General features: G+C 38.8%; 1 protein-coding gene across 3 annotated transcripts; it reads right to left on the reverse strand.

The window, feature by feature from the left end:
- Nucleotides 1–996: 996 nt before the first annotated feature.
- On the reverse strand, nucleotides 997–16,179 carry si:dkeyp-68b7.12 (rho GTPase-activating protein 30). 3 transcript variants are annotated; one of them, XM_036556424.1, is made up of 14 exons: nucleotides 16,138–16,179; nucleotides 14,425–14,793; nucleotides 13,862–13,964; nucleotides 12,262–12,406; nucleotides 11,605–11,687; nucleotides 11,381–11,488; nucleotides 10,784–10,902; nucleotides 10,502–10,667; nucleotides 8,427–8,524; nucleotides 8,120–8,191; nucleotides 6,025–6,738; nucleotides 4,594–4,760; nucleotides 3,714–4,477; nucleotides 997–2,747 (listed from the first exon to the last, which is right to left on the reverse strand). In XM_036556424.1, exons 2-14 carry the CDS (start codon nucleotides 14,510–14,512, stop codon nucleotides 1,094–1,096), a joined length of 4,281 nt encoding a protein of 1,426 aa, XP_036412317.1. In that variant the 5' UTR covers nucleotides 14,513–14,793; nucleotides 16,138–16,179; the 3' UTR covers nucleotides 997–1,093. The 3 variants fall into 3 exon arrangements, with proteins under 3 accessions (XP_036412317.1, XP_036412315.1, XP_036412316.1); XM_036556422.1 differs by having other exon boundaries at nucleotides 10,772–10,902; XM_036556423.1 differs by lacking the exon at nucleotides 16,138–16,179 and adding an exon at nucleotides 15,462–16,076 and having other exon boundaries at nucleotides 10,772–10,902.
- Between the last annotated feature and the right edge of the window lie 602 nt (nucleotides 16,180–16,781).

Raw genomic sequence — 16,781 nt, forward strand, 5'->3', positions numbered from 1 at the left:
AGGATTGATTAATTTGTTTTCTTTGCTGTTCAAGGTACTCTTAAAAGTTCAAAGACATCTATATCCTGTCTCACTTGTTTATTGTCCAGCTTTTGCATGCACTTTCTGAATGATTCTTCATTGCATTTGAAGATCTTTCCATGCTCATTCATCCTTGTTCTGTTCTACCCATTTTTTTGGGGGGGGGCTACTTTGCCTCTACTACTACAGCGCCCTGCATGCACCACTCCACTATGAATGGATTTACAAGTGTAAGTTATAGGTCAAAAACATACACCAAAGCTATTAAAAACAATGTGTTGTGCTTCAGACAGCATATTCTTAATCATTTCATGCAATAACTGTCTGTGAGGAGGATTTTAAGCACTTTGGATGCCTGGTTCCTATCACTACCACTGTGAACAATTCTGACTCAGAGCGTTTCACATTCAACCTCTCTGAATGACTTTGTCTTCTTTTTAAAATGTTTAAAAAGCAAGGACACTTTGTTTGAACAAAAAAGTGCATTCCATTGTGAAAAGATTTTATTAGATGGAAAATGTCAATACTGATAAAATGTTATAGAACATTATGTCCTATACATGCTATATAGTTATACAAATGTGTGCACACCACCTATACCCATATAAATTTACATATAAAATTTAAGGCAGTCTTATTTTTGAGATACGCATCACATTCAAACCTAGTTTTGTGTACATATTTAAAAGTACAGTAGATTTCTAATGAGCCATAAGGAGCTAAATAGAGGCTTTTATTTCATTCTTCATAGTGAAATCATGCAGAGCATCTGTTGGTTCTGTTTATTACTCCATTCAGAGTCCATGTTTTTTGGAAGGCAGTACCTTAATCTTTAAATCATGTTAATGTATTACACTTGAATGCTGTAGGCCACTTATGGTCAAGTAAAAAAGCATTATTTTCTAAAATACACATACTGACTGGTGAAAAAGCAAAAGGTGTGCTAAAATCTAAACTCAGTAGCATTTAAAGGTGCTCAGTTACAAACAAAGAGAACGAGTCCATTTGTGAAATCTTTTTTTTTTTATCTACAAACACAATATTTTACACCTTCTTACACCTTTTTTTAATGTCAGTCAGTTTTCCCTTCTTCCTCTCTCTTTCTCTGAATCGATCCCTCTTTCTGGTCACCTCGTTCCCATTGTAAGTCAATGAACCTGTCTTCTTTCTCTCTGCATCGTTTACCCGTTGCCCTAGCAACAGCCTCGTCAAAACAGATACTGATGCCACTGGCTCTTTTTGTCTCCCTGTCTAACTCCTTCTGCCCATCCTTTCTCCAGCTCCCTCCATCCCAGGTCCCTCGTCTTTCTCCCTGACCTTCTTTGTCCTCCCCCTTTCCTGGCTCCCACACCAAAATAGGGCACGTTTCTCCTGATGTATCTTTCAGCTTTGCCTGGTTTTCCTCCACCTTCTGCTCATCTGTCCCATTCCCTTGGTTATGGTTTTGCCTCAGATCTCCCTGTTCTGCCTCTCTGGGTTGTCTCTCACTGTCTTTCTGTTGAAACTGTTGTTTGAAAGCGGTTATTTTGGAATGCTGTGGTTTGGGGGGTACCACCGGTACAGCTCTCACCTGGTACACTCTAGTAGGAGACTGTTTGGATATTAGCACTGTCCTGCCCACACCCGGCCCAAGTCTCACCCCCTTTCCTCCTTCTAATTCTTTCATTCTTGGAGGCCTCAAGGGCTTCTTACCACCTGCCATGGATGCCTCTGCATTTGTCTCCTCCTTTGCTCTTTCATTTTCTCTCTCGCTTTCACATTCCTCTAGAAGATCCCCAGAATCTCTGGAGTCACCACTATCATCTGAAAGCCTGTCCTCCCCTTCACTCATTTCTCTCACCACCTGCTTTTCAGGAACACTCCCCTCTTTTATTTCTGTAACCCATTCAGGATGACTATCCTTCCTGGCTTCAGTTTCCTCCCCTATGTTGTCCTTCTCCTTCTGTCCATCACTCTCTTCCCCTCTGTCTCTTCCCTCCTTCTCCTTTCCGATAGTAAGTTTTTCCACATCTTCCTCATTCCTTTCTAAGACTGTCTGCCCTTCTCCAACTGCTTCTACTTCCTTTTTGAGCAAATCCTCAGCAACCTCATGTGTTGCATCGTCCTCAACATCTTTATTCTCACTTTTGTCTAGCTGTTCATCAGTAACCCTTTCAGGTTCTTGCTTGCTCTCTTTGTTTATCTCGCATGCTGCTTCTACAGGGTTCACTTGTTCGCTCTCACTTTTGTTTTCCTCATTGATTGGTGAGCTTTCTTCGTCTCTGTTCTCTCCCATTGACTCTGGAATTTCTGTGATCTCTTCCTTCATAACGTTCTCCCCTACTACTGAAATTTTATCTGTCCCTTCTTCTCCCTCTTTATCAACTTCCCTTGTTCCACTCTGCTTATCTCCTACCTCAACTTGGTCTTGCTTGTCATTATGCAAGGTAAATTTTTGTTCCATTGACAGTTCAGTAGTCTCAACTGTATCTTGACTACCTGATGATGCAGATTCTCTGGCTAAGTCTGGCTCATCTATCAATGTCACCTCACTTGCAACGATATCATGGCAACCTTCAGAACCAGCTTGCTGACTACCCGTGCTTGAATGTTCCTCTTTGACAGGAAGTTGGTCATTGGTGTAGGAAGTCTCAATGCTGCTAGGCTCCGACGAGATGGAAGTCACATCTGGACCAAAATAAGTATCCTCTTCGTCTTCACTGTCCATAGAATGCCTCTCTTCTTGGCTGAAACCATGCAGCAGGTCAGATATTACATCAAGAGCATTTGCTTGCATATTTCCATAGATTTTAGCAAAAACAGTCAATCAGCCAAGCCATGTTTGGTGCCTGAAGTTTGCATCTGTCATTTTGCATGGAAACTATGAGGCTAATTTCACTAACAAGGAAAGAAAGCTTATACCCCACTAGTTAGCACTGTGCAAACTGCATGGATAAGCATTGCATTAATGTCTCACTGCATGAATGCCTATGTCATGCAATGTTAGAAACCACATAAACAAGTCTATTTGAGATTGCATAATAGTTTGACATGGTTTGAGGCAAGTGTTTGATGATTTAGACAGCCAGCTTCCACAATATTAACCAGTGGTATAATCTTCCATTACTTGTTTTACATCTGGAGTAACTTGAAAATTAAACCATTCCATCAACACAATTTTTCCTTTGTAGTCAAATATATTAGCCTCATAGCTACACTAAAGAAGCAAACACTGGACACCAAACACACCTTGGCTGTTTGACTACAAAGGGAAAATTGTGTTGATGGAATGGTTTAATTTTCAAGTTACTCCAGATGTAAAACGGCGGCCCACGGCTTTAAGCCACACTGTGAAGTTCTCTTTATTTTTATAGTAAGTTGCACTGTTCTCTAAACCACATCAAGAAGACTGAGTGACCTTAATGAAAAGCTGGATGTGGTTTGAGTGGGTTGAAAGAAACTTTGAGGATGTACTTATGGAAAAGATTTGGGTGTCTGTTGACTTCTAGTATTTGTTAGCAATGTTAGTTCCAGCGCTAAACTACAGAAGAAAAATCTGGACACCAGACATGTCTTGGCTTACCAGTTACATCTGGGTCAATCTGATTTTTTGCCAAACCATTCCCTTAACTTGATTTTTCGCCAAACTATTGTTTTAAACCACACCATTAGCAGTACCATATGTTGTGTGTCTTTATTTCTGAGCTACATACCCGCAAGTGTGTGTCTCTTCTTTGTTGTCAGTACTTCCCATCTCTTTATTAGTTTCTTGCACGGGTTCACTTATATGCCCAGCCTCCTGTGATCCACTTTCTTCTTTTACATCCTCTGTGCTCTTGTCTTCAGTCTTCTTCTCATCTACACTCAAATTATCTAAAGTTTCTAATGGAAGTGGACTGAGATCGCCTTGGTTCAGGCATTGCTCAATGGCATGAGTGTCCATCCCATTACTGGGGGTCATTTCAGTATCTGTCTGGGTTAAACTCTCTGATTGATTGACAGGGGTCAAATCTTGACTCCTCTCAGTTACTTCTATGTTGTTAGTTTGATGAAGGCATTCTGATTGGTTGTTGGAGTGTGAATCTACACTGCAGTCAGCAGAGTTTGAAGTAACAGTCTGGGGACATGTCCAGTTCAACCCCTGGAAGTGACAAGCAGATGGGAGACTTTTACAGAACATGTCTTCATATTCACTTTTATCAGACTCATCTTCATCATCATCATCAGGCTCTGTGTAATTGTCTTCATCAGAAGAAGAAGATGGGACTGGTAAGAAGGGGCAGGACTTATAAGGTAAGCTGTGTGATTTGCCTGATTGCGCCCTGTTTGTGCGAGCAGGAAACTCTGTGCAGGATACAGAAAGTTTTTCTTCATCAAGGTGACTCTGTGTCGGACAAGGAGGCTGATTCTGATTGTAGTCATCGTCTTCCTCTTCTTCCTCTTCAAAACAAGGTGGCTCCACTGAAAACTCATTTAGCTGGGTAAAATAACACAAGATTGTTTTTGATTCAAGGATATTATTTGAAAAAGACAGTGAGAATGATACAGTTAAGGGGATACAGATCAAAGGGATAATTTCTATCAAACATATACCTGGCTTGGAGCAGAAGTGTCCATCAAGTCCAAGAATCCAAAAGTATCCTGAAAATCCAGAGGGAGCTCCTGGTCTGGGTACTCTTCTTCTATAGACAAGGGATGGCGGGTCATCTCACTTTGACCCACAGCTGCAGCAGAACCTTTTAGCAAACCTGGTTTCATATCTGAAGGAACAGTACAGGTGGATTTAAAACGATAGTTTGGCCAAAAATCAAATTTACACATTTTCCCGCTTACTGCAAATGTATTCAATAAGCCAAGACATGACTGGTGTGCAAAGTTTGCATCTGTAGTTTTGCATTACATCTACAAGGTTAATCTAGCTAAGTTTAGCATCATGCAAACTGCATTCCTAAATAATCACACATTTGCCTCAGACCACATCGAGCAATTAAGTGATGTCAAATAGGCTTGATTAAGTTGCTTCTAGTGCTGTATGATAATGTTAGCTACAAAGATGGACAAAGGTTTTGACAATTCAGTCCTCAAAGCAGTTGCTACTACTGTTTTAGTCATGCAACAAGCTCGCTGTACATTGTTCAGAGTCATCATTCAGTATTTCAGATTACTTAAAGGAATGGCTTGGCAAAAAAAAATCAAGTATATGCAATTTTCCACTTGTTCCAGATGAAGTTGTGCTGGCAAAACATGTTTGATGTACACATTTCTTTAATTTAGCACTGGAGCTACAAGGTCAGTGTTGCTAACAAACACTAGAAGTCAATAGTCACCCAAATCTTTTCCATAAATACATCACCAAAACTTCTCTCAACCCACTCAAACTGCATGCATATCTTCATTAATGTCACACAGACTTGTAATGTGGTTTTGGACACAGTAGGATTCACTTTGGTACTTCAGTATGATTGGTAAATTTGGTATAACAACTGTTGTCTAAAGTGGCAGCTTTACAGTGAAGGTTTGTTCATTTGTATAGTTCACAGGAAGTCATACTGTGTCCAGAACCACACTATGTGACCTTAACAGAGACCTGGATGCAGTTTAAACAGGTTGTGAAAAGTTATGAGGACGCATTTACAAAAAAAAAGATTTGGGTGACTTTTGACTTCTAGCCTTAGTTATCTATGTTAGCCTCGTAGCTAGAGTGCTAAACTGCAGGAGCAAAATTTTGACACCGAACATATCTGATCGACTACAATTGAGGTAAAATTGTATAAATTAAATTTTTTGCCAAACAGCCCAACACTGTGATGTGATATTTTGGGCATACAGTGCTGTAGCTAGTGGTTAATATAGCTATAGCTATATTAACATTTTATATTCAGAACTAAACAAAATAAATAAACAAAACTGAAGAAGTTCGGCTAAGGAGAAAATTGTGTAGGTTTTGGCTGAACCATTGCTTTAACATAACTCTGCCCTATAAATTATTACTGTCTGTTTACTATAACTAGTTTATCGTCTTACCCATATAGTCGCTTTCCACTGGGTCTTCAGCGAGTGAAGGTCTGTTTGTATGATGTGTCTCGCTTGACTCAGCTTCCTCACTCAAATAATCATCCACTTCATCTTGGAATTCCTCCCTCTCCTCAAGTCCTGCCTCCTCCACCTCTGTTTTAACTTCATTCTTGTCCTCTTCTTCACTTGGGCTGTTCTCATTATTATCCATCTTAACCTCATCTTTAGCATGATCCTGTTGGTTGCATTCTGTTTTCTGATCTGTTTTCTCCTTTTCTCCCTCTGCTGACTGCTCCTTCTCTCCAGTGTTTTCTGGCTTCACTTTTTTTGGCTGTTCTTCCTCTGTCACCCCATGCTGGGGCAGTTCTTCCTCGGCTCTTCCCCCATGGAGGACCCCCAGTGCCAGTCCAGAGGTTATGTGGAGAGGAACGGTCACACAAAAAGGCCCAGAAATGTGCATTCCCGCACGACGTTCTGCTTTGCTGGCTGCCCCGTGTAATGTGGCTGGTGATCTGTCTGCACCAGCCGTGCTTCCAGTGTCCAGGCTCTTGTAAGTGCCCTGGGTCCCGCTCCCTCCACTGACCATGCTCACGCTAGCCCCACCCGTGCGCCTGTATGTCACTGCATATCCACTACCCACACCTCCACTGTTCACAGTCCCACTCTCTGGGGTCCCAGAAGGAGTGACTAGAGGAGAAAGATGTGAGGAAGGGTGCCTGGAATCTGAGAAATCAAATTGAATATGTTAGCACAGTGTACACATTGACACATTAAAGAGGGATGTGTTGGAACAAAGCAGTTTTCACGAAGATTTTATCATTCACCAGTGTTTTCTTATTTAGGCCTAGTTCTTAGGCAAGAACAGAATCTATGCACACTCAAGAGCACAAAGGTGTGAACAATTCTGTTTTTTTAAGAACACATCATGAATCTGATGTAGACTTTTTCTTAGGACTTTTCTCAAGAACAAATTTAAGAAAAACATAGGAAGATATTAAATGAATGCTTTGAGAATTTTGACCAATCACAGCTCCAGGGCATGTTTTGATTAATCAAGCTCTAGTGGATTAAATTCATGTAATCCAACAAAAGTAAATTTATCAGAATAATGTAGGCCAATCTATATTCATGTCCAGTGTTGGAGGTAACACAGTACAAAGTAACACATTATAGTAATGTGATTTTTTGAGTTATTTGAACTTCAAATAATGAAATGACATTATTTCTTGTACTGTTAACTTACTATTTGAAATTAATTTTTAATGCATTAATTAAATAATTAATAAGTAAATAATGGGGCAGCCCAAACATCTTACTTCTAAAGGTTAGTTTCTAGGTTTTCAAACAGCATTTTCAAAATTTTAACCAGCATAACCACTTTTTCTTGCTCAAAGGCAAGAATAGCGACATGATTTTTTATGTGATTTGCTGTTTCTTTCTTAATAAATCTTAGAGAGAAACACAGAGGTAATGCAGTAATGAATAATGAGTAATGACATTTTCCAGGAAGTAATAAATAATCCCATTAGAATTTGCCAGAAGTAATTTGTAATGGATTATTTTTCTGAGTAACTACCACAGGACTGACCACTATTGATTCTCCGCTTTGTTTTTAATGTATCACATATCATAACAGTAATACAATCGCAACACTAGTATTTTGTCCCGTATAATACAGCTCTAGTTATTACATAGAAAAAAATGTACACAACCACAAATGAACTAGTGTTTATCAGTTTACTAGGGCTGCAAAGATTAGTTGATAATGTCAGTTATGGTTAAGGTGCCATTTACTGAAAAACAGAAGTGCTATATTATGTTTCTACAACGTTCATATGATATTTGCAGTCACTCGGTCAAATTGTACATCACTGCAGGAAGTGTAGATGGTCTCTATTGTTTTGATGCACCACAAAAGAAGAAACTGCTTGTTGCACAGACAGAACTTTAAATAATGGCGGTGCTGTGACAGTGCAAAGTGAGAGGAAACCTCATAATATTTAATTAGTCATTAATCAAATGATAGTCAACAGACTATATATAAACAATCGTTAGTTGCAGCCCTTCTTGCAGTATTCACCATACTCTCCTACTGTATATATACCTTCCAGTGTATAGGGTCCTGAGCTCAGAGAATCCATACTCTTAGCAGGCCTTAGAGACGTCTTCTCTTTCTCTGTGTAGATAAGTGAAGAGGTGATGAGGTAAGAAAAGAAAACACAGAAGGGATGGGAAGCCATGAATGAAACTAAATTGTGAAATAGTAGGTGACATCGGGCACTGAATATACCATCAAAGCAGCAGTGATCTTTAAATTCTGGTATTAAATATTGGAACAAGATCTAGATGTCAGCATGAGCAGAGTAAAGTGTCTTGCAGTGTATGCTTTCTTCTTAGGGTGAAGCTCATACCCTTGGTGGTGTACTTGTTCTTCTTGCGAGGATCTTGGAGTCTCCCACCTAAATTGAAGATAGACTTCCATTTTCTGCCTTTTAGAGATCCTTTTCTCCTGAAAGGAAGGAAAGTGGTTGACCGATACATACATATGTACATATGCCCTAAAACTGAATTGACTAAAACTCCAGAGTGAGTTCCAAAGCCTGAGTTCATGAACTGTCAGTGTGCGACGAAGGAAAGGCATTTAAAAGGTCGAAATGTTTTAATTACACTTGCATGTACACTACCATTCAAATATTTGGGTCATTGTCAAACATTAAACATATATCATTTTAAACCAATTTGGTTGCAGGTAAAAAAATACATGTCTGTAACTTTTAGTGTACTATTATTTAATAAATTATCATTGAAACTCTGCAAATACTAATGCTCTTTCATGGTTATGTTTTGTTTGGAAATGAAAGGGTTAAATCCTTGAAATGTCTAATGGAAAGCTGTTCATTTAGAATTTTTTTCTATGCTGATACAGTCAAGCAAGCTCTCATATTAGTTAGGACTTCAGGAGCTGGACCTGATATGTTAGATTAACCACCAGAATACTTAGGAAATGAAAGATGAATCAACCAATCCTGTTTTGATTTACAATGGGTGCAACGAATATGGTGAGAAAAAAACATCACTCTAGGCCTTCTGGAAGTCCTATGTATGTCACTGACTGTGAATAAGAGTGGTAGCCCAACTGCATTTCAGTCAGATGTCAGAAATGGAAAACAGCAGCTGCTCTATGGTCAAACTTATGTCAACATGTCTGCTACAAGCTTAAAAGAAAATGCTGAAAGTCTTTAATAAGGTTAAAATGTCCGTGTTTAGTCTACAACAGCTAAAAAATGTTCATGTGAATCGTTGTTGCCTTTGCACTAACAGACTACTAGAATCCCATAGGGGAGCAAACATTTGCAGTGTCATGTTTTTTCAATGTTTTTGACCAAGATTTGACATTTAAGGCCTTGCTCTAATAATCATGGTTCACCACTGGTATGCTAGTCCTGTGCAGCTTCAGAAACTTTAGTTGTGTCCAGAATGATGAATGAGTTGTACAGCATCAAGAATGAAGCTATAATAAAATTCATTTCCAGGATGACTCATTCTTGATGAATATCCAGAATTTTTCCAAAAATTGACAAAGATAACTTGACAAAAAGAATGTAAATAAATAATTACATAAGATTAATTTTCATTTTAAAAAACTTGTTACACATAAAAATAATATTAAATGCTAAAAAATGATCTTACTATGTTAAAATGATCTAAAAATTCTCTCATTATATTACCTTTATAATATTTAAATTAATAGCACATAAGTCACAACTGCATATAAAGCAACAAAAACTGACAGTGATTCTAAAATTTTGAACAGTACAGCCTTAAGAAGGGTCTCATCACAAATTATGTCAAAAACTGAAAAACGCCAAAAATGGAGATACAAGGTTTTCTTCCAACAGCAGGGATATGTAGAACCATGACAACTCAAAGAACCACTTTAAGGCATAAATAGTTATTTCCATGGTTAAATTGTTCTTCTCTATGAAGGAAAACCTGTTGTACATAGTTCTTCAAATAACCTTTTAATAAAATGGTTCTACATAGCACCAAAAGGGGTTCCACTATTGTTACAATATATAGAACCCGTTTTGTTGAGAATATGTATTTCTATGCATAAATTTATGTATATCTTTATATTGCTTGTCAAAAGTAGGAAATCTTAACTATTTAGGGTGTGCAATGTATGTGTACGTATGTGTAATATTAGGCATATAAAGGTATTATCCTTGAGAATCTGTAAGACTATACAATGAGTATACAAAACCTTGGCTGATGTTTTCTACATGTAGCTGACTGGAGCATTATTTAGTGGAAAATAGGTTTGGTGTGGTGTATCAGCTAATACTGCTGCCATATTGGGCAGCAATTCAATTGTAAGTCGCTCTGGATAAGAGACTCTTCCAAATGCCTAAATGTAAATTGATATAAGGAACTGGGGTCTAGAAGTAGATTACATAACGGATGGTTCTGGAGGTTTCAGACTTACTTGTCTGTGCCGTCAATGATAGCATGGTAAGGCCTCATTTGTGGAGGGCCATCTCCAGGACTCAAGTTGCCAGGCAACTGGAAGGGTATGGCTTTGAAAAACATATCTTCATGACCCGACAGCGCTGAGGGCGAAGGGAGGGACTTCCTGCGCTCAAGAGTCAATCCTGTGGTTACATATGGGAATTATGTACATGAGACAAAATAAACAGGACCTGCACATAAAAAACAAAAAGTTTGGAAGAGATTTGTTTTTAGATTTGTTCAGTACCTGGATCAGTACCTAAATCAGGAAATAGTTGAGGAACGTGAGTTAGAATAAATTCCACCACAATGGACTGTATTCGCACCTCCATGAAGGCTGCAGTGCCATTGAAACCAGATGCTTCAATGTCCTTCGATCTATAGTGAGAGAGTCCACATACTGAAGAAACAGGATGGTAAAAAAACTCATTTACACAATTTCCCCCTTTCTCCATGTGTACTTGATCAGCCAGGGTTGCTTCTTTAGTTTGGCACTGTTGCATACCTAAAAACAGCAGCAGCAGCCATCTTGAAACCTTAATTTTGTCTATAGTTTTGTCCAATTTTACAGGTAACAGTATGTTATACAATGTGCGAAGCCATATAGGCATGGTTGTTTGAGATTACTTAACAATTTGACACAATTTAAGGGAAGAATATGACTTAGGCATGTTGTTTGCATAATGCTAATTTCGCTAAATATTCACACATTCTATCACTTGTGCTAAAAAAGTAAAGACATGAACTTTGGACATCAGGCCTCTTTAATCAACTACATCTGATAAGAGGGGACAATTATTTTGGTGTCTGAAGAGTAACTACTTGGATGACCAGAGAATGACCTGGTTACACACACCTGAGGAGGTTGGGAGCCCATACAATGGCAAGGTTTCTGGCATGCATGTTAGTCTGATCAGAGAATGTTGACATCTTGACTAAATGTCTCATCAAATATTCCAGAGTCCTGCAGAAGAAACATAATTAGAGCCCAGGTAGTGTACAGTGACTGTTGGAAATCTTCTGAAGTGGTTATCTGATTTTTTGTTCAATTGTTTATTCGATCCAAGTGTATGTATTTACTTGTAGTGGGGGGAAGGAAGCTTCTCCAGCACCTCTTTAATCTTCACCAACCTTTCATCTTCCAATTGAACAGCGACAGCTTCCTAAAGTAGACAATAAGAGTTTACACAGTTACAACTGAAGATATATGAATATAAGTTGTCATGAGCTGCACAGTCACATTGAATTGAGACTTGAGACTACAAAGTGTGTCTTTGTCTCTGTGTTTTAAATTATCATATGGTGAACAATCTACACCAAATGTAGTCAATCAGCAAAGACAGGTTTAGTGTGTAAAGTTTCCTTCTTTACCTCAGTAAGCAAAAGAAGCATGTCTAAACAATTATCTTGACAATTAGCACTGTGCAAACCACATGTCTAAAACATCACACCACCTCAAACTGCTTCAAGTTGTTTAGTAATATAAAAAGCCTTGCTTTATGGTAGCTAAAAATAGTAATAGAGATAAGCCAGTCTAACAGATATAACAACTTGACATACTGTGAAGCAAATATGTGATAATTTTGGTATGCAGTTTGCACAGTGCTAACTGTTTTTTGGTATAAGCTTCCATTACTTCTGAGCTAAATTAGCTGTGGCACAAAACCAAAGAAGCAAACTTTGTAGAAGAAATATGTCTTGGTTTATTAACTACATCTGTTCAGATTTGATACTCACAGCGAAACAGTCGTAAAGTTGATATGTGAGCAAAGGGTTGGGCAGTTCTCTGAAATACGCCTTACACAGCGAACTGACACAGTGAATATCCTGCAGATACACATCCTTATACAGATCAGGTGTCCCTTCATTGTCAAACTCGGACCTGTAGGAAAAAAAAAAGATTAAGGGACTGTGCAGCACACTGAAGCAATAAAAATTCACTCTAATGCCCCTGGAACTATTTTGTGAACATAAGTGCTTTATCATGCATTATCATGTTGGAGTCCTGTTTCAATACATCCTTTTAATGTATCTGAGTTAAATAAAACAATGTATTACTAAACACAGGAAGAGAGGGACAGAAAGAAACTGATGGTGACTGGGGCATAAGGAGCAGATCTCACAGAGGTTAGTGATTAAGAGTGAGTGAGAGTTGTTTAGACTTTCGATTATCTCTTCTGCTGAAATTCACACTTGTGTTCACTCGGCCCCTTGTCCCGCCAAGGATTCAACTAATAAATGTCACTTGAACTAATAAAGCAACAAAACGACCCTTAAGATGGCATCTGGGATTGCTGGGGAGCTGATGAGCTTGTTAACATGAGTGCTAAATGGGCAGATGAAGTGTTCATCTGAGAGTGGATAAACTGTGGCCATGAAGGGATGAACTTGGTCAGATGTACTGTGCCATTCAGATGTCCTTCAGTATCATAAGCTCTAATATGCGCCAGGAAAATGCACAGATGCCATTACACTGCATCCACCAGCCTGTATATTATAGTATTCTATTGCTGCCAAAAAAGAACAGCTCAATGGACTCATTTTGCCTGCATCAAATTCGGATTCTTCCATTAGCATGATGCAAAAGGAGCCTGGATTTGTCCAACCAGGCAACTTCTTTCCTCTTCTCAGTGGTCCAGTTTCGATGTTATTAGGTGCGATGCTTGTTCCTTCAACTCAATATGGTCTTCAGGCTATAGCCCATTTGAGACAAAGTCCCATAAGTGGTGTGTTTTGAGCTGACACTCTGCATGCCAATGTTTCATTTGGGTGTAATTTTCCTGCAGCCAATTTGCTTGCATGATTCTTGCCATTCTCTTTTGACTCCACTGATCCATAGGAATGTTAATTGCTGGTAATTGCTGGCTTTTTGCACCATTCCTAATACATCTTTGAAACGATGGTCCATGGAAAGTCCAGGGTAATGCCAGTTGGAAGATCAGGGAACCTAGCGCTACTTATCATCAAAGTCACTGAAGTGACTCATTTTGGCCAAGCCGATGGATGGTTGAGCACTAACTGGTGTCAAACACAGCAGTACACTGTAGTGGGTAACACTTCAGCCCTCTACATGGCAGACTGAGGTTCAGTTTCCCACCTTGGCAAAGACATCACGCAATACCAATAGACGTCTTGGGCAAGATGTCTACGGCTACATTCACCTACATTTCTAACATGAACAAATTGTAAGTCACTGTCGATAAGTGTGTCTGGCAAATGGTGTAAGTATAAATATGACTTGTGGGAGGGTTTACCTAATCAAATGTATTAATAGGTGAGATTTAAGTAAATGTGATCAAATGTAACAACATAGTAAAATTTGCAGCCACAAACACACCTTAGTTTCTGGGTGTTGGATGACACTCCAGAGAGTCGGTAGATTCCATCAACGATTCCATACTCCTCAATGAACTCACTGCAGCTGCGGAGCACCTGAGGAACTATGAGAAACAGAGCAAGGGAGTAAAACACAGTGAAGAATCAGAGGATTGTGAGAATGTAAACATACATTAGACTTGGCTACTCCCCAACAAAGTCTTCTTGGCTGATTTTTATTAGTCTCTTCCTTTTTTAAACCTGAAGCTCACACTGTGTGGGCTAAATGAAGAACATGAAACACACTAGCACATTTTAATGCTTTCTATGAGCCAAAGTCACAATATAAATGACATTATTTACTCTTTACTGGTAATGCTTAATTAATGCTGAGACATTTGTTTGTAGATGTAGCAGCAGCATTAAAATACAGCATGAATGCTCTAACCTGCCTCACATTATTTATAACACAGATCAACCAAAATAAAAACTGTTCAGAGCCAAAATCGGCCGATTCCAATTGTGGAATCGTATCCTTAAGGCCCTGTTGTAATATGAAGCACATATCAAACAGTAAGTACTCACTTTCTTGATTAGTCGCTGCTAAATGCTCTTGCAGGTCACAGCCAAACACTTTATCTTTGCTCCCTCCTTTTCTTCGTCCTCGTTTCATTTTGCAGCTTTCCTAGCACCACTCACATCCAGATGTATGTGTCTGTGTGTAAGTTTGTTTGCTTTAATGAGCTCAGTGATATGTCCCACCTAAACAAACCATGATGATTTTTGTGTTGGAATATTCAGTTTGTCTTTGCAGCTGAACCTTAACTTTTACTGAGATGTATTGTGTATTGTTATGGAACGCTTCAGTATGCTGCTACATTGTGTGTCAGTGTTCTCATTTTTCTTCTGATTTTGCTGAAAGATACAGTGTGTGGAGCTGGATGGCTGTAGCCTCTGCAAAAGAGGTAAAAGAAGGTATCTAAATGATTGACAGTGAGGTGAAGTATACATTCTTTACCAACAATAACAATTAGCCTCATAAATAAAGCCAAGAAGAAAATATACATGGAATAATAACATATTTATTAACACATTACTCCATTCCATTGGTAGTTGTGATTTTGTTGTACGGGTTCCGGTGATTGAACACCTAATGTCACATCTACCAGTGATTGCAAAATCTAGAATCGAAAATTAGATTCAAGGTCCAGGTATGAAGATCTCTGCCACAGAAGAACCAGTATTGGGTGGTTCTTTAAAGCAATGGCTCCCAAACTGAACGTTAGGGACCTCCAGATTCAATCCCAACTCTAAATACAAAGCAAAACAGCAAAAATGTAGACTGGCTGAGGGGACCTGAAGACCAGTTTCTAATTTTAAGAGACACTTTTCTAAAAGATGTGTGAGTGTGAAAAAATTGTTACCCTTCACATACTTTAAAGGTTCTCTACCAAGGTTAAAGGTTCTTCCTAGAACCATACACCCAAGCCCAAAACCATTCAGGGATGTTCATTCTTAAGAGGGTAAATGTTTATAGAAATGTCCATCACAAAAGTAACCAAAATCAGACAATCTCCACAGCATCAAAGAACAACACCAAAAAAGAACATTGTGGTTCTTACCTAGAACAAAATGAAATCAATACACTTCACACTCCGTTACAGCATGATGATCTTGACAAACTGCCAGCACTTCAATTCCCACATCCTCACTGACTGCAACAAATGATCTAGAAGGTCGAAATCTTCCCCTTTACAGACAGCAATCTAGAATTTATTAGCACTCAATGGCAAGAATCCATCCTCAATCTGAGGATCATGGCTGGGTACAGTGATGAGTGCCACTGTCTCTACTTCCTACTCTCGCTTTGAGAAAGTTCTGCCTGATATCATGGCCACACCCTCAGCCTCAATATATGTCCACCTTTTGGAATCTCTTCATTGCTCATTTAAGGACAAATATTTCTGTTTTGACAGTGTATCATATGAAGCCTTCATTAAAGGAACTCTCATTATTTCGAGTCTTTGTCAGCACTCATGGCCACGTCTCTACTTTTCTCTTTCTCTTTCTCTCGTGCTGTCTGCGGAAATGAACGATCTCAATGCAAGGCCTGCCTCTTGCTGTGCATCAGACATATGCTGTCAAAGAACCTTCAAATCTCTCTATACCATACAACGCTCAACAAGAAACAAACAACAGGCTGATTTCCACCACACCTCCAATGTCTATGGGCCTTAGCTGGTTTCAAAAGCAGCACATAAAGAAGAAAAAGATTTCAAGAGAACAAACCGTCCTTACCTTTTCGCTGCACCGGCACAAGTAGCACCCCAGCAGCATTGGTGACGCAAGAAACCACCAAACTTCCCTTAGTGACTTCCTGACTATATGGTCTCTCTGAGTCTTAATTCTCCATTTTTAATCCACTCCTATGTTCCTCTCAGTGTCTCTGTCTATCTATCTATCCATCTCTCTATCTATCTATCTATTTATATATATATGTATATCTGTCTATCACATGAACATTCATGCTAAGCTACCTAAAGAACTGAAAGAGCTACAGCTCTTTTTAAGCTTGTTTTTAAGCTGTGTAAGGACATACAGATGTATTTAATAAATTAAAAGGTATCTTGGTGTATGTTTACGTGTAGACTTATTCTGTTGTCTTCAGCAGCAAACACAAAAAAAGTCCACATTGCAACGGTAAAGGCACAATGTGCGATTGCACAACAGCAATGCAATGATATGTTCTCTTTTTTTGCTGTTGAAGGTGTGTTGTGCTGTCTGTAACTGTTGTTTTGTCTCCCACAAAATGCAGTAATAATAATAATAATAATAATAATAATAATAATGCAAAATACTGGTCAAAAGCAACATAAAGCAGCCTGTTTTGAATTAACTGTTGTTGTGATGTCACAAAAACCAACATATTTACATATATCTGC

This window comes from Colossoma macropomum, unplaced genomic scaffold (assembly GCF_904425465.1).
Source record: "Colossoma macropomum unplaced genomic scaffold, Colossoma_macropomum, whole genome shotgun sequence".
Taxonomy (NCBI): Eukaryota; Metazoa; Chordata; class Actinopteri; order Characiformes; family Serrasalmidae; genus Colossoma; species Colossoma macropomum.